A 27,680-nucleotide genomic window follows, 5' to 3' on the forward strand; every position below is an offset into this window, starting at 1 on the left:
CTAAGAACCCAATATATGGAACAAATTGGTGTATCCAGCAAGGGTGATCTATTATCCGATTTTTGACTCCCTGGTTTTCCACATATGTTTTTATTACTGTATTTTTATATATATAACTTATCTGTATTTTGTCTTGTTATATATTTATGTTACGTTACTGATAAGATCTTATGACTATTCAATAAACCTCTTACCTTATCTTATCTTACCTTACCAAACCTTTTTCAGAAATCCAATCAAATTACTGATGTCATTTTACACTCATGTCATTATATATACCATGTTTCTCATATAATAAGGCCGGGTCTTTTTTTTTTTTTTTTTTGAGCCCCCCAAAAATGGCTAGGTTGTCTTTTCGGGGGTGACTTAATTCCCCCCCTTGCATCTTCAGGCGGGTGGGTGGCGACGGCTTGGATGTTGACCTCGGCGTTGGTGGGGCACTTCGTATGGGGGTCAACGCAGGCAGCACCATATCCGGGTGTGCAACAAGAATACTTCCTAATGGCAAGCTCCCCCACCATTCCCCCCATTTCGCATGTTTTAATATAGGCCTTAATTTGGGGGGGAGGGGCTTAATTTCATTTCATGCCTATAAATCATGCTGGGACTTCCTATTGGGGGAGGCCATATTGTTGGAGAAACAGGGTATATATATATATATATATATAAGGCCCATATATATATATATAAGTTTTCTTAAGACGAACACAATACGGAAGCCTGATGATGGCAGATGAGATTCTGCCGAAACGTTGCTACAACTTTAAAAGCACAACTATAATGACGTGGGAAAATACCCGAACAAAGCTGAATACCATATGTATGTATGTATGTATGTATGTATGTATGTATGTATGTATGTATATGAATAGTTCTCAGATTATATCTCTGCTGGGAAGGGGAACATAATCTAAGAATTGCCTGTCCCAAATAGTCTCTTTTGAGAAAATATGCACAGGATTGCTTTCTAATATACCAAGTAACCTAGTGGGGTAACAGTTATAAAATAAAAACTTTTGTGACTTTTAAAATAATTAAAAGAAAGCCCATATTTTTCAGTTCCAGACTCCTGCTTTTTCCTATAAAAACAGGATAGTTTCAACATTTCTTGAACCACTACATTTTTATACAATAGAGGCAGCTGCCAGAAGTTATGGTCATATTTTATATTTCAGAAGCGTTTGACAGCATTCTTTCTCTAGAATAGGAACATAAAGTATAGGTAAAGCTTCAAGGAATTATTCATTAACTCTGAAAATCCATTATCCATTTGCCTTCTGGTTCCTTCCCCCTTTTTCCCTTAGATTATCCCCCTTTTTTTTTTTTTTTTGCATTTGCAGAGAAACTTTTGCTAGAGGGAAAAAAAAGTTTTGCTTGAACCAGATGTTTCAGTTTGTAAAGAAACATTTTGATGACAGCCAGATGTCTACTTATCTCTTGGTTTATGTGTCTGCATAATCACAATAGGTTCTATAAATCAGTCTTCAAGAAACTGCACTTTTGTCTCTGGAACTATTTTTGTGAAGTGCTTCTCATGGTTGGGCAAGAAATAATCCTTAGTTCTACATGAGTCATGTGAATGAGTCAAACCCTATACCATAAAATAGAGCAGGCTCTCCACCGTATCTGCCTTTCTCTGTTGCAGCTTGAAGATTAAAGTGTTAGGCAGAACTCTGGGTCGCATGGCTCCTGTGACTTTATCCTAAATATGGATTTAATGTCTTTTATTCTCTTTTGCAGCTACTGTGACTGGTTCTAAAGATCCCAATTCTGGAGAGAAAGCCCTAACCATGACACCTGGCAAAGAAAGGGAAGCACTCTGTGGTAAATTGGTCATTTAATCTGCATATCTTTTAAGCAACTTGGTTGCTCGCATATTTCTCTTTTATAGTTGAATGTCTATTGTTCTTTCCAGCATTTCTAGAATGGCATGTTATCCTTGGTTTAAGGAGGTCACATATAGCCCTGTTTATGTGACTTCCAGAGCCTCATCTGATCATTACTGCTAAAAATTGTGGCATGATTTCTTACCATTTTGAGGCACAGGAAAAGGACTACTGCAAGTACAGTGATAGTCTTCACATTATTTGAAAAATAAGACTTATCTCTACAACCTCCACCAGAATCTTTTCCAAAACAAAAATTCTCAGTCAGTTTGCGTCATTGTGCCATCTGTTGTGGCTCTTGGATTTAGACAAATGTTAAGTGCGGCACTATATAAAACTCCCTTCATTTTCTTTCTACCCATTCTCTATTGCTTTCTGGCACGTGAGATTTCCCAAAGTAATTTATTTACATTATAATAAAAACAAGCCAAGGACAGCTGAATTTACCATGCCTTTATTTATGTCCATGATGAAACATGAATGTTTGGCTACAGTTACAACATTTATGAAAGATACTTACTTTTCTGATTTATCATTGGGTAAAAGAATTTGGAAATAATCTTCCTCCAATATATTCCTTAGCTGTGAGCTCTTTGAAAGAGAGCCCTATAGATTTATGTGTGCAAAGTATGAATAGTATAATAGCAATAACACTTAGATGTATATACCGCTTCACAGTGCTTTACAGCCTTCTCTAAGTGGTTTACAGAGTCAGCCTATTTCCTCCAACAATCTCATTTTACCCTCCTCGGAAAGATGGAAGGCTGAGTGAACTTTGAGCCTGGTGGGATTTGAAATCCCAAATTGCAGTCAGCTAGCAGTCAGCAGAAGTAGTCTGCACTACTACATTCTAACCACATGTAAGTCCTATATGTCTTCATAAATGGATATTCCATTGAGTTAAGGGGACTTGCTTCCAGAAAAGTGGGTGTAGATTTCTGTTTTAGGTTTGCACTAACATCCTTTTGGAATATGAAAATAAGAAAAATTGTTGGAAAGCTCTCCAACTCCAACAACAGAATATTTAAGACAAAATAGAGACATTCTGGTTTCACCTCACAATCAGCCTGTGAGTTTGATCCTAGGTAGAATATCTGCTGCAAACTCCACGTAGGTGTCAGGAAGGGCACCCGGCCAGTAAATGCTCAACTCCATTCAGTCATCCTGACTCTACCCTGATACAAGGGATTACTGGATCATTAAAAGAAAAAGAAAAAAGAGAGATTCTGCTGATCATTCTATTTCTTCCAACATAACTGATTCTCATTAACTCGGGTTTCTCATAAGTGAACTATCTGGAACTGGGAGAGAAGTTCGTTATCTGCCAAGTTGTTAAACCACCCAGCAATATTCAGTGAGATAATTGTTATGGCTCTGCAATCAGGCTATCAACATGGTAGTGAATTTTTTTTAAACTTTATCTTGAAGTAACATTATGGCCAGGAATACAGCCATTCAGACTATAAACTCCTCTACATACTTGAGGCTGAGACTGGTTTTGTCTGTGGTATTCAGATGTGTCAGAGAAAGTTAAATAAGGTCCAAATGGTAATACTTAAACCACTTTGTAGGTCTCTTGTCCCAATTTACTAAAAAAATAAAATATTGTGAAAAGTAACATTTTATTGAACGACTTTTAGAAGTTGAATACGGTTATTGGTAGTTTTGGTTTATTACCTTTCAATCAGAGGCACTGAGGGCAAATCTAAACAGACCATATTCATAGTAGCATGGGAAATTACCCAGAGTCACTTTGGATGATGAGATGGGTGGCATATAAGTTTAATAAATAATAACTTTTGTAAAATAATACTATTTCCAATGACAAATCCAAATACAGTGAAGTAAAAAAGCTATTTCAACGGAATACAGTATCACTATTGGTTCTCTACATTCAAGTAATTAGGGAGACATTTTTATAAAATTCCAATTAAGAAATATCTGTACACTTTGGATTGTTGAAATATATTTGCCATTTTGAATCTGTTTATTATTTCCACTATACATGATGCATGTACAGTACAGCATTAGTCAGCTTTGCAAGCAAAATATAATGCTGTTTTGCCAGACAGATGGCTAATGTAGTAAATTTTAAAGTTTTACTCTTTCTGTACAAGGTGACCCAATTATAAAACTGGGACGGCACAGTTGACATTAAATTTGTTGAAATGGATTTTAAATAGGCGTTTTGGATTTTGACATGAAGATAATTTCTAAATAGTTTTGTATGTGCATGTGTGATCAGCATATATTTGATTAAATACTTTTGGAGATTATCATAAAGCCATTAGCTATAGATGCACAATACACACACATGTATACACACATGTACACACACACACACACACACAGACAGACAGAGACACACACTCATAATTATCTCTGTGTGTGTGTGTTTGTAATTCTAGTCTTGCCTATTGCATTAACTTGGCCATAACATTCTTTCAATCACCATTTTGTCTTTTGTTATTTAAAACATTTTACAGCCTAAACTCATTCATGTGTACTCACAGGCACTAAGTCTTTTTGTGACATAAACATAAGATGTTTGGATGAGTGGCCATCTTGTCTGTCAGAGCTTTAGTTATTTTACCTTTTATTTATTGCGAGAAGTTTGTGAATTATGAAATTATAATAGAACATATATTTACCTGAATCTTAAAATATTTTAAATAGATCTCCTCTTACCTATCAGATTTTCAAGTTTCTAATTGCAGATAAAATATAGGTATTTTAAAGTCTTAGCAGATTTAGTTGTAACTTCAGATAGCCAAAACAGAGATATTTCCTTGCTTTTAATTCCCTTTTTAGTTCCTCTCTTTCCCCTCTAAGCTTTTGGAATTCAAATTCTGAGAAAATTTGATTGTGCTGTTGTAATTTTCTGGAAGAGGGTATAATGCAAAGTGGGAAAATGTGATCAGACAATAAATTAGTGTATTGAGAGAATGTATACAAAGAGTAAACTTGAGACTTCCTTGTAAGGAAATTGAGGCACAAAATTAGCAAGGAAGAGAAATATATGAGGAAAGAGGCAGCTGATACTTAGTCATAGAAGCAAAGGAATTAAGCAGAAATGGAGGCAATCACTGCACATGAAAAGAAAAAAAATCATGTAAATTAGCATCGAGTTTTATTGATAGTGGTCTAAATAGAAGCAACTATATTATTTGTTCACACAAAATTATTAGCGGACTGGAGACTAAAACATATGAAGAACTGTTACAGGAACAGGGCATGGCTAGTCCAGTGAAGAGAAGGACCAGAGGAGACATGATAGCAGTCTTCCAGTATTTGAGGGGCTGCCACAGAGAGGAAGGGGTCAAGCTATTTTCCAAAGCACCCAAAGGCCAGACAAAGGATAATGGATGGAAACTGATCAAGGAGAGATTCAACCTACAAATAAGGAGAAATTTTCTGACAGTGAAAACAATCAACCAATGGAACAGCTTTCCTTCGGAAGTTGTGGGAGCGCCATCACTGGAGGCTTTTAAGAAGAGTTTGGACTGCCACTTGTCAGAAATGGTGTAGGGTCTCCTGCTTGAGCGGGAGGGCTGGACTAGATGACCTACAGTATAAGGTCCCTTCCAACTGTGTTAATCTGAATCTGAAGAATTTATAATCAGCAGAATACACAAAATATCCCCAATATGGCTAAGATAGTAAATTGACCTAATTGATTAGAGAATTTAGAGATTCTAAAATAAATCTATTTCTCATCAAAATAAAGTTAGAAGAAATTGTAGGTTTCCAGTGAGGATTTATGATGAATTAGACGTCCCTGAAGGAGCAGGGATGACATGGTGGCAGAGATCAGTGGCCAAACAGTGAATTCAGTTCAACGAAATCTTTCTGGAAAAAGGAGAGATTGTGAAATCCCCAACTTGCACTCTGAACAGCTGTTCTACACAGCAGTCTAGAGTAGGCTACAGGAACTGAGCTTTTTGTGGTCAGATTGTATTATACCTCAAGAAAACCAGACCGGAAATAGGACTAGATGAACTAAACCTATTGTACTGTCAGGCAACATTGAAAGAATCATTCTGCAGGTGAAACTTCCCATCGCCGCTTTTAAGTCTCTCGTCAATTAAGGCAGATCCTTCCCAATTTTCTTTTCTTGGTGGTTAAGGCCTTCGGGGTTCTGCTTCTCTTGCCGGATTGTTTTCTAGGCAGCATCTCTTCTCCTCTTTCCTCAAGATCATCCAGGCATTTCATTACAGTTTGTGAATCGAGCAGCAGGGAGTTGTGGGGTTTCAATCAAGCTCACGGATGGACAGGTAGTCCTTGCCTTACAACCATTTGTTTCAAACAACCGTTTGAAGTTACAAAGGCATTGAAAAAAGCAACTCGTGACCGTTTTTCACACTTATGACTGTTGCAGCACCCCTAGGATCACGTGATCGAAATTCAGACACTTGGCAAGTCACTCATTTGACAGTTGCCGTGTCCTGAGGTCGTGTGTTCACCTTTTGCAACCTTCTAACAAGCAAATGGGAGGAATCCAGATTTCACTTAGCAACCATGTTACTAACTTAACAACTACAGTGATTCACTTAGCAACTGTGGCAAAAAAGTTGTAAAATGAAGCAAAGCTCACTTTTACATCTGTGTCTCGCTTAGCAACAGAAATTTTAGGCTCGGCTGTGGTCATAAGTCAAGGACCGCCTGTAATGTAGCCTTATTGGTACATTGAGCCTCATTTTTAATCACTTTCAGAAATTGCTTCTTAACTGCTTGTAAATTATTAGGAACCTTTGGATCTACAAGTTTTATCACACCAGGTGAAGTTGCCTTCAAGCCTTAGCGAAAGAGGTTTTAAGTTTAAGGACTTAAAAAATTTTATATTGGGGAGAGATGAATAAACAGCAAAATGGTGATTAGAACATTGAACTTGGAAATTACAAAAGGATTAGGATCCAGATGAATTTTAAATAAGTGTTTTAAATTAATTATAAGAATCCTTCCTATTGGAAAATGCGGCTGTTTTGAGTTCTTTTAAAAAAAAACTAATAGGATGCGACTTTAAAGGTTGGGCACTAGAGGGAATCGGAAAGAGCTAAAGATTACAAAAGACAAGAACACTTAAATTTGACTCACTAATACAGAATGGAGCAAAATCCTTTAACATGGACATATTGAAAAATATTTGTGAACAGTGGACCCAGAAGTTAACTTTGAGAATGTCTGCTCTTATGGATAGACTGAAAGTTGTTATGGAAAAGATTTTTTTTTTAACCTGACAAGACCAAGATTGTTTAAAGTGGATTTAAAAACAACAGGACTATAAGAATGATATGGAAAAGAAGCTACACTGGATACACACATGAAACCAGCTAATGTCTTAATAATTAAAAGATATACAAATAACAAATCAAAAGAGTGACCCAAATAACTTTCTCATACTAAGTTTGCAAAAGAAATTTGCTAAAGTTTTGAATGATTTTTTGGGGGGGAAGGGACAAAGGGGAAAAAAAGAAATCAAATATTATTTGAAGGGATTAAAGATCGAGTCTGTTAAAAGCACAGCTAGACCTTTACTTGAGATTAAATGTCAAAGGAACCAAAATTATAGTTTGCATACTTTTTCACTGATAGTATCCCTGGCTTTATTTTTTTCCTGATGCAAAGTGATTCACACAGTGGCATAGTTAAAGTAGAGATTGTGCTTCCGTGACCTGTAATGCTGTTCTCCGTTTGGATGGCTTTAAAAAGTATTTTGACTCACGGGTAATAATGCTGACAGTGACTACTAGTCAGGATGGCTTTATCTTAATTCTGACAAGCCCCTGTGCCTCGTGTAAGGAAGATGAGTGTGATTGAACAATTGCAGTCTTACCTGTCTGTGGGCTTCCCAAAGGGACAGCAGGAAGGGAGAGTAGAGTGGGGGAAACGACCAGGGGATTAGACTGAAAGAAGCCAGTGTTGCATTGCAACCCCAGACCTGCCCCTGTTCGATATACACTGCAACATTTCAAGGCCAGAAAGGTCAGAGCTTGCAACAGGATACCGCAATGCTGCTTCCATCATTCTGGTTGTCAGTACAGTTAGTCCTCAAGTTACGACCAGAGTTGAGCAATGATTTCCGTTGCTAAGCAAGACAGGTGAGGGTTTTTTTTTACCTCCATTTTACGACCTTTCTTCCCTATTGACTTTGCTGGTCGCAAGGTTGCAAAAGAGGATCGCATGCCCCCAGGACGCTGCAGCTGTCATAAACACGAGCCAGTGGCCAAGCACCCGAATTGTGACCGCAGGAATGTTACAGCAGTCGTAAGTGTGAAAAACGGTCATCGGACACTTTTTTTTCCAGTGCTGCTGTAACTTTAAATGGTCTGGTTGTGAATTGAGGACTGTCTGTAGCAAAAGCATCTGATTTGGGCTACTGTGGGGTCAGAATGGTAGAGCCTTAGACATGATCCTGTGGGACTCTTCTTTGCCCCTTTCTCTGATACAAACAAGAGTTTGGCGGAATTTCAAGTCATCCCACAGTGTTTTTGCGAAGGAAATGTAAGGGTACAAAAAGTGGCTTGTTGTTTAAAAGGGAGGTCCTGACAGACTTCCCAAAGTCAAGCTAGGGTTGTTTAGAGGTCATTGGTTTGGCCTCAGTTTTTTTTTAAAAATAGAATCATATACAGAAAGGCCTCGACTTCGGACCACAATTGAGCCTGGCATTTCTGCTACTAGGTGAGAGAGTTGTTAAGTGAATTTTGCCCCATTTTTACGGCCTTTTTTTGCCACAGTGGTTAAGTGAATGACTTCAGTTCTTAAGTTAATAAGACAGTTGATAACTTAATCTTGACTTTGCTTGTCAGAAGGGGGGGGAGGGGTCACGACCCCCGCAACTGTCATAAATACGAACCTGTTGTCAAGCCTCCGAATTTTGATCCTGTGACCATGAGGATGTTGCAATGGTTGTAAGTGTGAACAATGGTCACAAGTCCCTTTTTTTCAGTGATGTTGTAACTTAGAACGGTCACTAATTGTTGTAAGTTGAGGGCTACCTGTGCAGTTCCCTGAGCTTTTGGGAATGCTACCTACTACAGTACAGCACCACTTGGGGCTAAATCCTTTTGAATCTGATTTAACATTCACCCAGCGCAGAATAAAGCCTGATAAATCTGGGAAATTCCCAACTTAAATCCCCCAGCTGAAATGTCCTTCTCTCTCATTGTAGTCCTGCATAAGATGGCTAATCGTCTTCCTCCCAGATAACCTGCCCTGCCAGTAGGTTATGAATAGAAACCATTCTATTATTTCCTGGTAGAACAGACTATTTTCCTTGCTTGCCTGCAATTAAAGTCCCGACCTAAGAGAGGACATTCCATTCCATTGCTGTCTGCCAAAAGTCTTGCTGGAGCTTACCTCTTCGGTCAAGTTGCTTATTATTTCCTGTGCAACTTCAAGAGAGTTGTTTAGCAACAGGTTCGAGTTGTATGCTACCTACTTTTCCTTAGACTTTTCCCCAGCATTGGTTAACTCGCTGAGCAAGGGGAGCTTAGCTTTTTTGGGGGCGTGGTTTTTGTGACACAGGGTGGATGTTGCATTAAAGCTCTCGTGTAAAAAACCTGAGCGGCATCTCCTGTTCCTTGAAAGGCGGAGAGAATGGAGATGTAGGAGGAGAAACCAAGTTCATCGTCCCAATCAACAGAACCGCCCACAGTCCCCCTGTATCTCTCTCTCTCTCTCTTTCCTGCTCCGTTTTCTAGCTATAAATTGGTCACTTCCTTACATCTCGAGGAGGCAGGTGTCAGTCTCTCTTTTTTTTTTTATCTGTGGAAGCAGAGCTGAGTTATAATGCCCCGTGGAGAATACAAGCTTGAATACAAGAGTGAGTACAATTGGAGCGTTGCAGGGGGAAAGGTGGTACTTATAAAATCGTTGTCTGCAGATTTAACTTCTTCCTTGTGGGTGAGTTGTTTTGCTATTTTGAGAAGTGCAGTATTGTGAACGCCTTCTGTGGAACGTGGTGTCCCTATAACCCTTTGATCTATTTCTTGCTAGGGTGGTGGAAGAGGTTTAGTTTATTATTCCCAATGCTTTTCCAGAACAAAATCAAGATGTGGTTTATTATTCCCAATGCTTTTCCAGAACCTGTTGACCTAAGTTTAGGGGAAAATATAGCTACAGAGCCCATTAACAAGGTAAAATGTTTGCATTTCAAAGCAGCCCTGAGGAATAGATCTGAAGATCAGCCCAATCCGGCATCTGGGTTCCAGTAGTGAGTAGCCACTCAGTTTTAGGTAGGGAAATAAGAAGGTCAGAATTTCTTTCATGAATGAATAAAATATGCAATAACTTCAAATGAAAAAAAAAAAAGGTAGGCTTGGGAGAAAACAATGAGTTGGCAACTATAGGGTTACAATTAAGCATATCAAAATAAATTCTTTTAAGTAGACATAAACAGAGTACGGTAGATAAAACTTTAACAATATTTGATTGCATGTCTGCACGGTGAGAATCTTAACCGTGCCCAGATCTCCTACCCTGTAGATGTTCAAACTTATAATTTCTCAAACAAACGGATAAGGAAAAGGAGGCAATGGCTTCGGTTTTGTGATAGTTAAGAAGGGAGGAGAGCAAATTATTCCCCGTGCTACACAGATTGGGGGAGGGAGAGAAAGAAACATTCTTACCCCAGAATGCTACAGCTTGCAAGGGGAGAGCCAGAAGCAGTCAAACTATAATTGTAATCAAATGAACATTCAAAAAGCAGGCTTTAAACATTAGCCTTGGCAGACAACTGGGATTATAGGAAATGCCCCAAAGCATGATCGGTGTCTTCATCCAAAGACAACTCTATAGCTACAGCAGAAGATCATCCATATAAATTTATAGAACTCCTTTTTTTGTCGAAGCTAGAGGCTCTTTGTCAGTCCTAACACTTCCATCAGTCTGGACTGTCACTGTCCTCAGCCATTCAGCCATGTCCGACCCTTGGCCACTGTATGGATCAGCACTCTCCATGCCCCCTCTGCCTCGCACTGCCTCCTTCAGACCCACCATGGTCATCATGGTGTCATGCTTTATAGTGTCCAGGCAGCGGGCCCAAAGGCGTGGTGTCCCCTTCTCCTTTTTCTTCCACTCCTGCAGGGTCTTAGATAATGAATGTGTGTCTTCTTGGGATTGGAAGTTCTGTCAAATTGTGTTTAGTTGTAGTTCTGGGAAGAGCATAGATGCTGTATAGCAGGCATTCCCATCTAACATGATTTAAGTCTGTATGTGTGTCTTCGGATCCAATTTCAGTGTTCTGTTTGCTTTACCAAACAAATATGTAGTTGAGGATTAAATACCTAGTTTGCATAATTGTGCATAATACAACCGTGACCTGGATTGCTGAGAATCTCCATATACCTTTGCATAAACGATAACAACTTGGTGTGTGTGTGTGTGTGTATTCAGTTACTGTATGCAAGGAATGGCTAGTTCTGCCGTTGTTAATGTAAGTTCATTGTTGAGATACAGAGCAGATCATTTTACCCCTGCCTGGCTCCCTGCAAATGCATTGATTCCATAATATAATGGGTAACATTTTCAAATGGCATGAGATCTTTCCCCCCAGTGGACGAAGCATAGCATGATACACTTACATTACAGCTGCCTTGCTACTCTTCCGCTCTTCCCGCTTCTCCACTTCCCTTATCACATCATTCTGCTCTTGCTTTGCAGAAGACACCTCTGGGGATGGTGTTACTTCCATTTACAGCAACCCAGTATCGCCACAGAGTTCAGATTCTACAGATGAATTTACCACCTACTTTGATCAGAAAATACCTATACCACAAGATGAAAAGGTTAGTGTGGGTAATAAGAGTGATGGTGGGGTCAGCATTGGTGATAATTTCCCTGGCATTTTATTGAAGAGCACCATTGTGTCAAAGAGGGGGTGGCAGTGTGAAGAATTACTGGTCACAGTAACATTTGCGCAAGATACGTTCAGTTTATGCTGAGGTTCAATCTAAGTCATCAAAATATATTAGTGGAACATTTTGGTGTTTCTGAAGGTTCGAGAGAATTAAACTTGGTCTCTTGAGTGCCTGTTGTGTGTCTGGATGAGTCACTTTTCTGGAGTTGCTTTCTTCTTATTTTAAATCAGTAATTGATGCAGGAACTTGGGGATTGGCGGAGACTGAGCCTTCTTTAAGTATTGTGCTCCGTCAATCTCCCCCTAAGTGCTTTTAACTGTAATTTTCATCAGCCCTACCCTCTGGCTACGTCATTTGGAGTGAATGAAAGTTATATTCTAAAACTGGTGGAAGTATCCAGAGAGGAGAAAGCTGCTCTAAGCAATAAATTGCTTCAGTTAAAGACCAAAAAATGCCTTTAGTATTTAAAAATCTGTGCTCCTCTTTCCTGTGCTCTTCCTGGCATGGAATACATTTGATCTCAAATACAATTTGAAAGTTGTTCCAGTGCTTCTTTGCTGCTGTTTCCTGATGCTTCTCAAGGATGGGAGATGATGGAATGAGAATGATATTTTAGTAGCCAGTATAATTATTGAATGAGTACACGGAGGAGACAGTAATCCTCTGTGAAGATAACAGCTACTGTCTTCAGTTTTTTGAAATGAATAGTTGCACCCATATTCATTTTCGTTCATTTTGTTTGTTGAAAAGATTCCATCATCTGTGGATTGCCGTGACTTTAAGGACCTTCTGTTATTAAAGGCTTTCACTTTGGAATGCTAAATAAGAATTATATTAAAGGAATATGCAAGCTAAGGATGAAGTTTTTAAAAAAACTCTCTAGCTATTCTGAGTATTGAGTAGGGCTCCTAATTTATGCAAGCGCAGATTCTTTTTTATTATTATCTCAGAATTTTTTTTAAAATTTGAGCAGTATAATTTAGAATGGAGATGAGGAAATACCGTATATACTCGAGTATAAGTCGACCCGAATATAAGCCGAGGCACCTAATTTTACACAAAAAAACTAGGAAAACTTATTGACTCGAGTATAAGCCGAGGGTGGGAAATGCAGCAGCTACTGGTAAATTTCAAAAATAAAAATAATTAATTTGGGAAACGATCTCACTATCTCACGTCGCCTCGGGAAGGCAAAGGCAAAGCGCTTTTTGCCTTTCCCTTCCCGGCTGGGGCTGTTGGGAGTCGCTTCCGCCGGCGCGGCCCCAGTCCCGCCGCCTCGGGAAGGAAAGGCAAAGTGCTTTTTGCCTTTCCCTTCCCGGCTGGGGCTGTTGGGAGTTGCTGCCGCCGGTGCGCCCAGTCCCGCCTCGGGAAGGGAAAGGCCACGGCTTTTCCGGAAGGCTGCCGCTGGAGGAGTTGCTGCGCGGGCCCAGCCGCTGCGCTAAGGCCCGGCGAATCGGATCGGGCGCGCGCGCGCGGTTCGGATCGGGCGCGCGGACGTCGACCGAGCGTGCGTCTTTGGCGCCCGCCCAGCGCCGCGGAGCTCCCTGTACCGGGAGAAGGGGAAGACCCCCGGGCGGGGCAGGGAGAGGAGCTTCTCCCGCCCGCCCCTCTTTCCGCGCCCACCGGTGTCCCTGCAGGGCGACCCCCGCCCCGCAGTCGCCGCTGCTTGAAAGAGACGGGCCGGGGGTGGGTAGAAAGGCGCCGGGCGCCCTTGGAGGAGAAGGTCCCGCGTTCGCCTGTCTGCCCGCGGATGTCAGCGGAGCTTTGCCGCTGCTTCGTCCGGGGTCTCTGGGCAAACACGTCCACCCGAGCGGGGCTTGTCGCCTCCGGCACGCAACGAGCGCTGCCCTCGGATTCCCTGTCCGGTTGCCCCCCTTTTGAGGGCGATGGCAGTAAACTGTTCCCGTAGCAGGAGGGGGATTTTTTCAGCACAAAAAATGGGCTGAAAAACTCGGCTTATAATCGAGTATATACGGTAGTTTAAACAATTATTAAAAATTGAGTTTTTAAAAAATTGAAAATTAATCCGTTCCATCTAGCCGCCTGAAAGTTTTATTTTATTTTATTTTTATTTATTTATTTTTGTCAATTGCTTACAAGATAATAGGTATAAATAAAAACATAGTTATGAATACATGGATACATATAAGAAAAATAAAAGAAACAATAGGACAGGGACGGTAGGCACATTGGTGCACTTATGCACGCCCCCTACAGACCTCTTAGGAAAGGGGTGAGGTCAATAGTAGACAGTCTAAGGTTAAAGTTTTGGGGGTTTGGGGAAGAAACCAGAGTCAGGTAGAATATTCCAGATATTGCCCACTCTGTTGCTGAAGTCGTATTTCCTGTAATCAAGTTTGGTGTGGTTAACCTTGAGTTTGTATCTATCGTTTGCTCTTGTGTTGTTATGGTTGAAACTGAAGTATTCATTGACAGGTAGGACATTGCAATGTATGATTTTATATACTATACTTAGATCGGACCGAAGGCAGCGTAGTTCTAGATTTTCTAGGTCTAGAATTTCGATTCTGGTGGCATAAGTTATTCTGCAACGAGTAGAGGAGTGAAGAAAGTTGCTAACTGATCTTCCACATCAAAGTTTAAGAAAAATATAAGGCTTTTCTAGAACAGACTTTGCAAGACCTAATATAATTTATGATCAAAGTAAATTGATTTGATAACACCATGTCATATGTTGTGTAAGTATAATATGATGCTTTGCCTCTTTGAATTAATGCTTTTCTTAGTTTTAAATAGCAATAAATAATTAACAGCATAACAGTTGATGTTAATGTGTGAATTTATATATTCCCCTGTGTGAAAATACTTAATATCTCCCCCACCCCCCTCTTTTCTCCATTTCTGTTTGTAAAGCACCCATGGTTCAGTTTTCGAAAACTGTGGGCCTTCACTGGGCCTGGTTTTCTAATGAGCATTGCCTACCTGGATCCAGGTAACATTGAATCAGATCTACAATCTGGGGCAGTTGCAGGATTTAAGGTAAGTCGCTAATCTGTCTTTTTGTAACATTTTTTACTTTGAAACCTGTTGTAGAGGTTGATCAGAAGAATGCCTTAAAAATTCAATTCAAGGGCACTGATCAAAACAAGGATTTTTCTAAACACATTTTTTTTTACAGATGCTGTCTTTAAATTGTACACTGAAAATGTTTAAAAATGGGATTTTGCAATGTTAAGGAATAACAGTAAAGTACAATAGAGGAGAATTTTCTTGGCTTGTGTTCTTACATCTGAGTCACATTGAACTGATTCACATTGAAGATTAATTGCCATAAACTAGGTTGATTCATCAGAATGTGTCATTATGGGTTACATCTTAACATCTAGAGGCGTACCATAAAAATTGGGGACAGAAAAGCTGAAATTTCAACCCGTTCTACAAATCTGTCACATTATTTTTAAATTAACTCAGAAGCCTCAAATATGCTAGCATAAAACCAAGGGGGAACATACTGCTGACCAGGAACCTTTTCAGTAAGAATCTGAAACTGTCATGCCCCTGGTGGAGACTGACTCTGAGGGAGAGGAGGAACAGCCGACAGGGAGTGGAAGTGAGGCTCCAGAGGTGGTGGAGGAGGCTTGGGGAAGGGCAGAGGCCGGTTGAGCAGTCAGAGGAGGACCCAGGCCCATCCCCTATCCATCCTAGGGCACACAGGGAAGAGAGGATAAGGGAGAGACGTGGTCTCCTCGGGAGGAGAGGGCCTTGATCCTCTTCATGGGATGCAGGTGTGACAACTGAATAAGAGTTTGGACCTGTGTACTGGCAAACTCTGGAAACAAATTGTGTAAATATCTCTAGATTATAGTTCCTCTCTGAGTTTGGTGTCCTTCCCAGTGTGTGTTTTCTGTGGACATCCTCCAGCCCTTATCTTGCCTGGTTTGTGTTGCTTTTTTCCTTCTTCTTGTAACAGTTTGTGAGGGAGTTTTTTTCGTCTTCCGTCAAAGATATTCGGAGCTTGGAAGCAAACTGAAGGAATAAAAGGCGCTTCACCTGTTTTCTGTGACTGTGTTTGTTTTGTATCCCACCCTGGGTCATCACAGAAACGATTAAACTTTGGTTTTTAAATGTTAGGGTTTCACAATATGAAAACAAAACAAAATAGAATTTTGAAAAGCAAAACTTTTTACCCCTGTGATTCTCTTTACTATTTGACTGTTAGCTTTTCTAATTATTTTGACTTGTGGTTGGCTGGTTAGATTAGCTTGAAGCAATGCGTGTGGCTTCCCACATTTTAAAAGATTTACTAGATATTTATGTTTTATTGTTTATTGTTTATTGTTATGTTTTATTGTTTATCTAACTGAATACCTGTCTTTGCTACCAGCAATTTTCCGCAGTCAAATTCCAGGTAGCATAGGGTTCCTAGTTCTTTTGAGAAAGTAGGCAGAGGGGTCTCTCCGAGACATTTCAGATTTCCAGAGTTCTCCATAAACAGAAGAACGTTTATGTAGCAGAAACCTGTTTGGAATGTTCTGTTTGAGCATTAAATTCTCCAGAACCAAACCCCAAATATGTCTGATGAAAAGGAGGGTTCCCTAGGGCACTTTTTGTTTGTGAGAGGGCTTGGATAAGTATCCCCAGAAATACAGGTATTGTTTAGTTAGCAGAATCCCTAGATTTGTTGTTCCTCTTCCAGAACATTGCTATCCTGAGCTTCTTTTAATTTTTGTGTATGTGTATTTTTATGTTTTTCAGCTGCTCTGGGTTCTCTTGTTGGCTACTGTCATTGGTTTGTTGTTACAACGTTTGGCGGCAAGGCTGGGTGTGGTAACAGGACTTCACCTAGCAGAAGTATGCAATCGACAGTACCCCAAGGTGGGTAAATTGGCGGTGCAGCTGTCTGCATGAACCAGCCAGGGGACAGAGGGGCTTTTTCCAACAGCAAGTTTGCATCTCGTATTTATCTCAGCTCTTTGTTAAACGTTGAACATGTTAACATGTAACTACTAGTTCTTCACTGAGATCAACACTACTCATGGCTTATCCATGGTTTGTTTAGCTCAGTGTAGCCTGACATGAATACTGACTGTGAGTATATCACACCAGAAAAAGCCATCACCAAACTACCGTATTTGCCGGCGTATAAGACGACTGGGCGTATAAGACGAGCCCTAACATTTCCACTCAAAATATAGTTTTTGTTATATACTGCGTATAAGACGCCCCCCACTTGGAGGCATGCTTTTCAAGGCAAAAAAGTCGTCTCATACGCCGGCAAATACGATGAAGTTGTAACACTTGGGGTATTCTGGATATAATTCTTGATTGACACCCCCAACCCCTTTCCCCCAAACTTACAAAGCCACCAAAATGCTTTAGAGAGGCAGCTTCGCCTTTCTCAGGCTGGCACTCAATTCCTCTCCCTTTCTTTGTGACAGCCCCGCGTGCGTGCCATCGGGACTCAAGGGTGGGGATGGACAGCTGCCAACTCACTCTCTCTCTCTCTCTCTCTCTCTCTCTCTCTCTCTCTCTCTGTGTGTGTGTGTGTGTGTGTGTGTGTGTGTGGTGTGGAGGGTAATTCCGGCTATCTCTGGCCTCCGCTCGGTTTTAAAGTCGCTTGGCCGGTTCCCAAGTCGCAGCGCACGCTGGCCGGGAGACGCGGCGCCGGGTGGAAGCTTCGGTGCAGGAGGCAGATCTTTCTCTCTTAAGCGGGGAGGAGGAGGGGACAAGAGGAGGGATGGGACGGGACAGGGGACCCTTTTCTTCCCAAGGGAAAGCAGCTCGGGAGCGGGTGGCCCTGCCCAGCGGGGTCCCATCAGGAACTTCCTGAGGACACCCCCCACCCCAAGCACAGCCCTCCCAGTCTTTCAAAGAGGGAGGGAGAAGCGGGAGGAGCAAATTGCCGCCCCCGCCCAGCTGCCCAGAAGGAGGGCGCCACAGTCCACCCCACCACCTTCTCCCCCCACTCCCGGGCCATTACGCGGCTCGGGGCTGGCTGGCCGACGGCCCCGCCAGAACCCTCCCGCTCCACCCCCACCCCACCTCCAGATTGGCCTCCATAGCGCCCGAGCCGGGCGGGGTGGGTGGGTGGGTGGGAGGAGGAGGAAGAGAGACTCCGGCTGGGCTTGAAGGGGCTTCGCAAGTTGCGGAGCTCCGCCCCGTCGCTCTTGCACCGAGTGACAATGTATTTACCGGCGTATAGACGCCCCCCACTTGGAGGCATGTTTTTAGGGCAAAAAAGTCGTCTTATACGCCGGCAAATACGGTAATCTTTTGCCATGCTTCGGATTTTCTTTAGGTGGACAGATCCATAATCAAATGTGAGTGTCTGTTTGCCAAATGATGTTAAGTGAGAGCTTGACAATGGCAAACGTTTGTGGACAGGAGCAACAATTGGGTAGCAGTCCTGCCTGTGTTTAGCCATAAGGCCTAGGAAAACACGGATGTGCAGATACTCTTATGATCTGCAGATCAGGGGTGGGAGCCACAGGTCGTAAAGTTGCCACCCCTGATCTATAGGATCATACAATAAATAGGAAGAGAGGTTAAGACTGCAAAATCTATGGAGACTGAAACCAGGAAAGAGAGAGAAGTCCAGGGAAAGGTACTAACTGTGGATAGTTCTAAAGTTTCCAAAATCGGGAGTCTGAGTTTTTAGGTAAAACAGCTGGGCGAACAAACAGGATACAAAAAGAATGAGATAAATGGATTATTCCAGAGAACAAAAGAACAGCAATTGCCCTCATTCTCTCTCAAAACACCAATGCAAACTCCCCCATCTCCCCTTAGATGGAGGAGGCCAGGAGGGAGGTGGGATAATCAGAAGAAAAAGAAAGAAAGAGAACGTTGGGTAGGGAACAAGGGAAAAAAAGATATTGCCCCCAGGGATAGAACAAGAGATAGCATTACCCCCCAAAAAAAAGAAAAGAAAAGAAAAGAAAAGCTTGGGCTCTATCAATAGAGAAGATTCCCAATCCAGGGATTCCACACATTTGTTTTCCTGCCGTCTTTCCTCTCAGTTAGTTTAATCACGTGGCTTTTCTCTTTCAAGCAATCATGTCTGCCTTTATTCCACAAAGAAAAGTAGTCCTTGAGTTAGACCGTAGCTGAGCCCTGCAATTACAGTTGTAAATCACGACAATCATCGAGTGGGTTACCATGTGACAGTATCTGATTTTATGACTTTTTTTGTAGCCTGTAAAGCGAGTGCCACATTTGTAAAGCAAACATAGCAGTGAACATCAGAATTCTCAAGGGAACCCATTGTTACCAGAAGTAAATAATGCTTTTTGATAAAAAAAATGTCATAAATCGCAGACATGTGACCATGGGATGCAAACAGCCATACATGGGGCTGGTTGTTGAGCACCCAAGATATGGTGATGGGACCACGGGTTGGGGGAAGTGCGTGTCATAACATCGAATACGGGTTGTAAATCATTTTTGGGGTGGTCTGCCATTATTTTGAACAATTGATTGAAAATCAAGGGCTACGTGTACAAAATGATTTTCCTCTTCAGTGAAAATTAATGGAGGAAGAAAGTCAAATTTTGCATGGCTGAATATGGTGCTCCTGTGGTCAAGATCCCAAAGCCTCTGGTTCTGAAAGGGGGAGGATTGACTTGCTGGATTGAAGTACAAATATTCATCGCACAGGTTCTCAGGAAGTGTTTTTGCTCCATGTGGACACACTCCTGCGTAGCTCTTATTGTAAATCAGGGAATGACTGTTTAATAGTAGATCAATAATACCATTGGTGGATGTCTTCTGAAAATCTAATCCCTGAGTAAAAGCATTTTTTTATTTATTTTAAGAGTCAGAACATTTGGTTTCCAAATCAGTCTGCATATGCTCCCTTTCTGTCTTTCCTGATCCAGTTAATGCTTCTACAGTATTCGTTTGATGTGGTTCCCATAATTATTTCAATTACTGATAAATGAATCTCCTAAAAACCTAGATGAAGGCAGGCTTATAGAATCTATTCTTTGGTATGAAATTCCTTTTGGGCCTGCTTTGGCAAGACAGTTGCTTAGAGATGCAGAAATCTCGTACAAAACCCAGGTGTTTTTTTTTCCTTTCAGTATTAATTATCCCTTGTTTGGTTCCTCTGTCATTTTTATCTTTGGGTGGTCTGTGTGCACATATGCATGTTCATAGAAGGTTTGGCAATTATATATTTCCTGGATCTGGCACACCTGAAGGGAAACAGCATAGAAATCTTTAAAAATGGACAAAATCTATTGCTTGCCTTTCCCTTCCCCGGAGTTAGAATATTTTTAGTAAGTAGTATGTTTAATTTTGGTAATATCCAGATTAAATTCCTTTTTTTTTTTGGTAATTTTTTTTTGTTTTTAAAGACAAACATAAACAAACAAACCATAAAAACATCAAACTTTCTTCCATAAATATACAAGCAGTGTGCCGGTTGGTTTACAAATTTTTTTTAAGCATCCATTTCATAGTCTTCAGTTACAGTTACATTGCATACTAGGGTATTCAATTTTTGATTGATAATATGAGCTATTATGCAATGTAACTGTAATTGCAGATTAAATTCCTGTTGTAATAATTATATTTTCCTAAGGTTGTTTGGAAACTGCTCCCACACAGATCCTCCTTGCCAGGATGAAGGTCCCATCAGAAACTTCTGAATTACATGGGAGGAGTCAGTTTCTGGGAGGACCGATACTTTTGGCATAAGCTGCAAAGGTGGCACTTCTCGTAAGCCTGAGCCTCCTTAGGTTTCCCTCTCTGAAGTACCATAGGAAAGTAATACCAGGAGAGGATTGAAAAGACTTAAGCAAACATTCAGCCAAATCCAGAATCACTTTTTGCAATCTTCTCAATGTTCATTTCATTCCAGAGCAGAAAAGTCTTTGACAAAGCTATGGTACCTGCTAGGAAACTCTTGGCCTGTAATTGTGTATCTTGTACAGCTCCAGCATCTGCTGTGTAGCTAACTCTTGGTTTAGAAGTGAGTTTATAAACTTTGGGGTATCTTTTGAGCTGCCCGATTCCCAGCACAGCCATCCGTGTAGGTGGTTGCTGGTCAGGAGACGCTTAATCCTCCCTTTGCTAGGAGAGTTTGCTTTCCAAATTTAGATTGTGGTGACTCTTTCTCATTGCACAATGCAGAGGGGGGAGGAAGGAATTTTGGATGGCTTCTGAAGGCTGTGGGTGTGTGAATCATTATGGAGATTGTAAGCTAGAATTGGACCAGAGCATTAAACTAAGGGTTTGAAGCATATTTTGCAAGTCATCTAGAATAACAGAGTTGGAAGGGACCTCGAGGTCTTCTGAGTCTAACCCACTGCCTAGGCAGGTAACCCTACACCACTTCAGACAAATGGTTGTCCAACATCTTTTTTAAAAACTTCCAGTGTTGGAGCATTCACAACTTCTGGAGACAAGTTGTTCCACTGATGAATTGTTCTGTCAGGAAATTTCTCCTTAGTTCTAAGTTGCTTCTCTCCTTGATTAGTTTCCACCCATTGCTTCTTGCCCTGCACTGTTCTTGTCTACTCTGTTTAGTTGGGTGCATGTCACTGCTATTGTATCCTGAAAAAAAAAAAGAGTGTGTCTTTTTGTTGACTTCTTAGGAGGGAACTCCAGGGTGGACAAAATGTTTCCATTCTAAACTACCAAGCGGTTCATGGCAAATATTGCTTTCTTTCACAGACAATTTAATAAATCAAGCAGTAGGCAGACTTAATGAGCCTCAACTTGTTCTTCTCCTTCTCCTTTTCCATTTCTTCTTCTTCTCTCTCTTTTTCTCACTATTTCTCTCTTTCTTTTTCTCTCTTGCTCTCTCTCTCTCTTACCTTTCTCTCTTTTACCCTCCCTCCCTTCATTCCCTCCCTCTTCTTTCTTTCTTTCTTTCTTTCTTTCTTTCTTTCTTTCTTTCTTTCTTTCTTTCTTTCTTTCTTTCTTTCTTTCTTTCTTTCTTTCTTTCTTTCTTCTTTTCCTTCCTTCCTTCCTTCTTCCTTCCTTCCTTCCTTCCTTCCTCCTCCCTCCTCCCTCCCTCCCTTCCTTCCTTCCTTCCTTCCTTCCTTCCTTCCTTCCTTCCTTCCTTCCTTCCTTTTTCTTTCTCCCCTCCAATTTTGTGAGTTCCCAACCAGTGGATTATCAGGGAAGAGGCAGACTGCTGTTGGCAGAGATATGAATGGGTCCGTTGCAAAGAGTTTAAGGAAGTTACCGCAGCTCCTGGTTACTCCCGGGGGTGGAAGACGTGTGGTGGGAGAAGATTCTACTTTTAAGCATGACCTTCTGAGTTTTTGCTTACCGTAGGTTCCTCGACTTATCTTGTGGCTGATGGTGGAGCTGGCTATCATTGGATCAGATATGCAGGAAGTCATCGGCTCAGCAATTGCCATCAACCTCTTGTCCGTTGGGAAGTAAGTTAGCTTTGTAATTCTCTGAGTGTTTTGTGGTTTCAGCAGTCTCCTGCTAGTCATGAGGTAAAAAAAAATACAGAGATACAATCAAGCAAGAAAATTCCATATCAAATCTAGGAATTCTTTCCCCAGTCAATACATTCCATCACTGAAGCAGCCCTTGACAACTGGACAATAATATTTAAATATTAGTCATGGGGTATGTAAATCTATTACACTTTAATGGCAACATTCTTTTTAAAATTTCTGTAGATAGGTCATATTTGAAAATGAACTTTTCAAATGTGAAAAGTTTCTCAATGACTGAAATGAGGCAGGTGACATTTAAGCAAAACTAGTCCCAGTTTTTCAGGTGTTTTTCCCCCCTACTATTTATTTCAACTAATTAAAGATATTTGCCCTTTTCTTGTGTCTTTTCCCTGAAAAACCCTAAGAGTGTTTATATAGGCCTTGACTAAAATTGAATCAGGGTAACCTGAAGTAAGCAAAAGGTATTTTTGAGCAAATGCGGTTAAGTTATGAAATCCACTGTTTAATCAACACTGATTTTAATTAGTGTAGTCCGGAAAGAATTAGGCTGCTTGATACTTAATTAACTCCGTAATCAAAAGAAGCACGTATGTTTGAAATGCAAGTTGCTAGCAAGGAGAGACAGCAGGAGACAATTATTGTTTCCACGCTTCCAGATTCAGTTTAGTTGGTAATTCTGTGGTACTGAGCCTTGGATTGCAAGGATCTCTAGCCTGATCAAGATCTCTAGCCTGATCCTCAGAATGCTAGTCAGTGGTGGGATTCTACAGGTTCGGCCCAGTTCGACCAAACAGGTAGTAAAAAATGCTACCGTTCGGCTGAACTGTTATTTTTTTTTCCTCACGACAATCAGCTGTTCTGATGATCAGCTGTTCCTGTCTTACTGCTTTGCCCAGGAGGCTTCTCTGAAGCCCAGGAGGCAAAAAGGGGGCACGTGGGAGGCGTGGGGTGCTGCGCGGCCCCTCCCACTCCGTTTTTTGCCTTCTTGGGCCTCAAGGAAGACTCCTTGGAGCAAAAACGCCACCCAGGAGGTCAAAAAATGGAGCGGGGGTGGGTGGGTGCTGCACACCCCCAAAAAAGAGGCAAGCCACGCCCACCCAGTCACATGGATGCGCCCACCTAGCCACGCCCAACAGAACCGGTAGTAAAAATATTTGCATCCCACCCCGGATGCTAGTGTGTGTATGCCCCTCTCTAGTATAGGTGCTCCTCAACTTACAATCACAATTGAGCCCCAAATTTCTGTTCCTAAGTGAGACACTTGTTAAGCGAGTTTCGCTCCATTTTACAACCTTTCTTGCCACACTTGTAAAGTGAATCACTGCAGTTCTTAAGTGGGTCACACTGTGCTTAAGTGGATCTGGCTTCCCCATTGACTTTGCTGGTCAGAAGGTCGCAAAAGGGGATCGTTAACTGAACTGTCATAAGTCGACGACTAGCTGTATAATGGATTGATGAGAAAGCCACAGTCCAACATCTAAGGAACATGCAAAGTCCAGTGTTCAACTATTGATACAGCTTGATAAAGTTGCTTGAAACTTTGGTGCGTTATTTCCATTCAATTGTATGTCATGGGTGAACATCTTATCCTAGGCTGAGGACTATGGACAGACTTTGGATGCATGACTGCACCACCTTCTGAAAGGCAGAAAGAAAGTCACCAACACTTTTGAGGGTCACATACAGCAGGGGTCCCCAACCACCAGGCTGCGGACCAGTACCGGTCCATGGAACATTTTCTACCGGGCCACCGGTTTGCTGGGCGCCGCCATCTTGTTTTGATGAGAAAGTCCTTCCGGTGAGCTTTTCCGGTTGGAAAGCGGCATTTGGGTCCTGAAGGAATCCTCGCACCTTAGTTTCATCGAAGGGGGGGGGCGGCTTCCAACAAAACTAAGGCGCGAGGATTCTTTCAGCACCCAAGGCAAGGCGAGCTGAGCGACCGTCCCGAAGCCGTCCCGAAGCCCATCGACAAAGATACAAAGGAGGAGTTGAAAGTGGCAGGGAGAAGCGGGGGACGGCTGGCTGGCCGGTCGCTCGGCTCGCCTTGCCATGAGTGCTGATGCCGGTACCGGGCCGCAGATCATTTTGTGATGCCGGTACCGGGCCGTGGCACAAAAAAGGTTGGGGGCCACTGACATACAGGGATGGGATTCTACCGGTTCTGTCCGGCTCTACAGAACCGGTAGCTCTGAAGAGCAGCAGACACAGAACCGGTTCTGTGTCTGCTGCTGTTTTGGCCCACCCGCCCACCCGGGCTCTTGCGTGTCCTTTATTTCCTGCTTTTTCAACCTCAGCTGCTTTGTGTGGCACAGCTGAGGTTGAAAAAGCAGGGAAAAGGGGCTTTTCCAACCGCTGTGCACCCGCACACAGCGCTGCTCAGCTGTCCCGGCAGCTCAGCAGGTCGTAAATTGCACTCGCGCGACTTGTGTGCGACGCAGAGCAACAGAACCGGTAGTTATACCAGTCGGATCCCATCCCTGGTCACATATAATATCAGGCTGTATTTCATGTAGTACAGGTCGACTTACAACACATTTCGTTTAGTGTCCGTTTGAAGTTAACACTGGCCCTGGAAAAAGTGACTTACGACCATTTTTCACAGTCATGAAAAACTGTGTATCGCTATTGTATCATCCCCATGGCCATGTTATTTCCTTTCAGATGCTTGACGACTTGTTCATATTTATGTCGGCTGCAGTATCCCGGGATATATGTCCTTTTTCAACCTTCTGACAAGCAAAGTCAATAGGGAAGCCGGATTCACTTAACAAATATGGCAAGAAAAGTCGTAAAATGGGGCAAAACTGGAACAAATTTTTCACTCAGGAAATTTTGGGTTCAGTTGTAGTTGTAAGTTGAAGTCTACCTATATCAATATGGTCCCTTGATATAAGTACTATCAAATGGCACCAGGCATCTTTTGGGTAGCCATCATGCTCATTACCCAATATTAATTTTTAGATCTATTTAAAATATTTACATTTTTTTAAAAAAGAGAAACTGCTGTGCTGTGAAGCACCTATAGCATCTTAAATTTCCAAGTTCCTCTGCTCTTCCAAATTTCTTAAAAAGTAAATGTAATGAGTAAAAGCATCTTAGTGAATTGTTTAGAGGAATGTCCATTGTATAAGAAAGGGACAAAGAAAAGCAGGAGTGGTAGGAAGCAGCTAGGAGTGAGGAACCTAGAGCAGGGGTGGGATTCAATTTTTTTAACAACCGGTTCTGTGGGCGTGGCTTAGTTGGTGGACGTGGCTTGGTGGTCATGTGACTGGGTGGACGTGGCTTGGTGGTCATGTTATTGGCTGGGCGTGGCCAACTCAATATCACTCACATCAAGGCACGCATCTCTTCGCCTGGCCTCTCATGACTGCGAGGATGCTGCAACAGTCGTAAATGTGAAATATGGTCATAAGTCACTTTTTTCAGTGCCACTGTAACTTTGAATGGTCACTCCACATAAGCAAAGTACCAGCAAAGGAGGGGGAAAAAACTCCAGAGACGTTCCTGAGACAGGAAGTCTAGTCCTGCCAAGAATGTAATAAGGGTTAACAGAGAGGCAGTTTCTGTAAGCAACACCAGAATGTTTCCTTCCTGCCTTCCTTACAGGATTAGACCAGTAATTTCTTCTAACAACCGGTTCTGCGAACTGCTCAGAATGTTAACAACCGGTTCTAGCGAATAGGTGCGAACAGGTAGAATCCCACCCCTGAACTAGAGGGGTGTCAGGGGATATCCTGGGAAATTAGCTTTGCAAATGGTTGTTTTCCTCATAGCAGCCATTTCTTGAATGGGGAGCCCTTCTAGGAGTCATTGTGCAGTTAACAAAACCAAGAGGTTCTCCAAATTCCAAGTGTGCCTACAACTTAGTTGGGGTTCCTGCTGCATTGTGCACCTAGCTATAACTGCTTTACTTCCTTTCTGAATAAGCTTATAAAAATTCAGTTTCAGAGCTGAGAGTTATTGGATAGCTGCAGCTCAGGTAGATGGCTTCCTTTGAAGTATCGAAGCAAATAGTGGAAACAGCTTGCTGTCTTTGCATCCTAAAACAATGTTTGGTCTTCTGAAATGACACTTTAACCTGATCGAGCCAGTGGAAACAGCCAAGCTTACCCAAAATACAATATTTTCTGCATGGGTTGCTAGAAATGGGCAATGTTTCGCTCCATAAATTTCCAGTAAGCTGCCCATTTGTTTCCTGGTTAAGGAGGCTTTCTCTTCTGTTTTGTCTTTCCACAGAATCCCTTTGTGGGGTGGAGTCCTCATAACAATAGCTGATACCTTTGTGTTTCTCTTCCTGGACAAGTATGGTAAGTGCTTTTTTTTATTGAAGTACATTTCTTTTTTTCTCTTAAATAATCTCTTGATCGATGGGGTTAAGGCACTTTGATGTGTGGGAAAGGGTTCTGGTTGCCACGCTTCAGAGATTTCACTTTGTGCACACTTCTGGAAAGGTTTTAGCTTGATTCTTTTCAAAAATGCCTTGCCATGCAGAGAAGACAATTATATGTGCTTTCTCCCTCTCTTTCTTTCATGTGCAAACCCAAATACATATCCCAGAGGTACTATGGGAGAATCTTAGGGTTTTCTCCAATCCCACTTTCCCCCAGTGCTGCTGCCATCATGCTGAAAAGATTTAACCTAGAGCCCCTCAACCCTTGCCTGCATGAGTTGCTCTCTGGCAGTTGCAGTGGGAGAATGTTATGTCTTATTCTCCCCCCCTCCTCCCAGCCCTCTTAGAACAGCTGCTATATCTGCAGTCCTTCCATTTAAGAAGGATTGCAGGTTCTTTATGGCAATTGTACCACAATGTCAGCCTTCAAGATCTTCTACTATTGCTTTGCATCGTTTGGCTGCCATAAGTAACGGGGGGAGGAGGGGGTAAAGTTTGGGAAGCAAGCTGGAGGTGTTACATTCTAGTGTTGTATAAAATGAGGAGGGGGGAGTATAAATTCTTGCTTAGGTTTCTATTTCTCGCTTAGCTTTCTTTCCTCTGCACAGCTGCAAACCTTTATCAAAATATGCCAAGGTCAACGGACAGAGGCCTCACCACCACCTGAAGATGTCCACATGCTCATATTCACAACTTTTAATTGGAAGAATCATTTGAACTATTGGGGGTGGGAACATTTCCATCACTTCGTATATGTGATTTGCGCGCCTAATTCCTCAGATTCAGAATTCTATGGTTGCTACCACTTCATTTTCAGTAAAAGATATCTTTTCTCTAATCTAAGGAGTCTAAGTATTTCTTTCTTGAATTTTGAATGGAGCACCACCTGACACATTGATTATAGCAGATTCCTGTAAAGTAGGAGTCTCCAAACTTGGCAACTTGAAGTCTCCTGGACTTCAACTCCCAGAATTCCTCAGCCAGCCAAGCCAGGTTTGGAGACCCCTGCTCTAAAGATAGAAACAGACCCAAAGCCTGAGAGGCCCTGTTGATGGGAGAAATGCAAGTGATGGGGAGAGGGGAGTGAATGATAGCAACTAGGTGGGGTTGGCAAGGCTGGATGGTGGTGGTGGTGGAAATGATGGCATACGAATTGCAGCAT

The 27,680-nt window shown here is 41.9% G+C and overlaps 1 protein-coding gene across 6 annotated transcripts in view; it reads left to right on the plus strand.

Annotated features, from left to right (window-relative positions):
* Positions 1-27,680, plus strand: part of SLC11A2 (solute carrier family 11 member 2) — a 70,993-nt gene that overhangs the window by 11,803 nt on the left and 31,510 nt on the right. For 4 of the 6 annotated variants that reach the window (XR_015747793.1, XM_087956347.1, XM_026677335.2 and 1 more), the window contains exons 2-7: positions 1,741-1,824; positions 11,547-11,671; positions 14,618-14,743; positions 16,460-16,579; positions 21,992-22,098; positions 26,365-26,435. Coding sequence is in view for 5 of the 6 variants with exons in the window: in XM_087956347.1 (XP_087812473.1) it covers positions 1,791-1,824; positions 11,547-11,671; positions 14,618-14,743; positions 16,460-16,579; positions 21,992-22,098; positions 26,365-26,435 (583 nt within the window). In the remaining variant the exon portion in view is untranslated. Of the gene's footprint in view, positions 1-1,740; positions 1,825-9,276; positions 9,709-11,546; positions 11,672-14,617; positions 14,744-16,459; positions 16,580-21,991; positions 22,099-26,364; positions 26,436-27,680 lie in introns of those variants that run through there. The other 2 variants (XM_026677338.2, XM_087956348.1) reach the window with 1 other exon arrangement.

This window comes from Notechis scutatus, chromosome 2, assembly GCF_049901735.1.
Source record: "Notechis scutatus isolate UNSWTSFEM ecotype Mainland chromosome 2, rNotScu1.2, whole genome shotgun sequence".
NCBI classification, from domain to species: Eukaryota; Metazoa; Chordata; class Lepidosauria; order Squamata; family Elapidae; genus Notechis; species Notechis scutatus.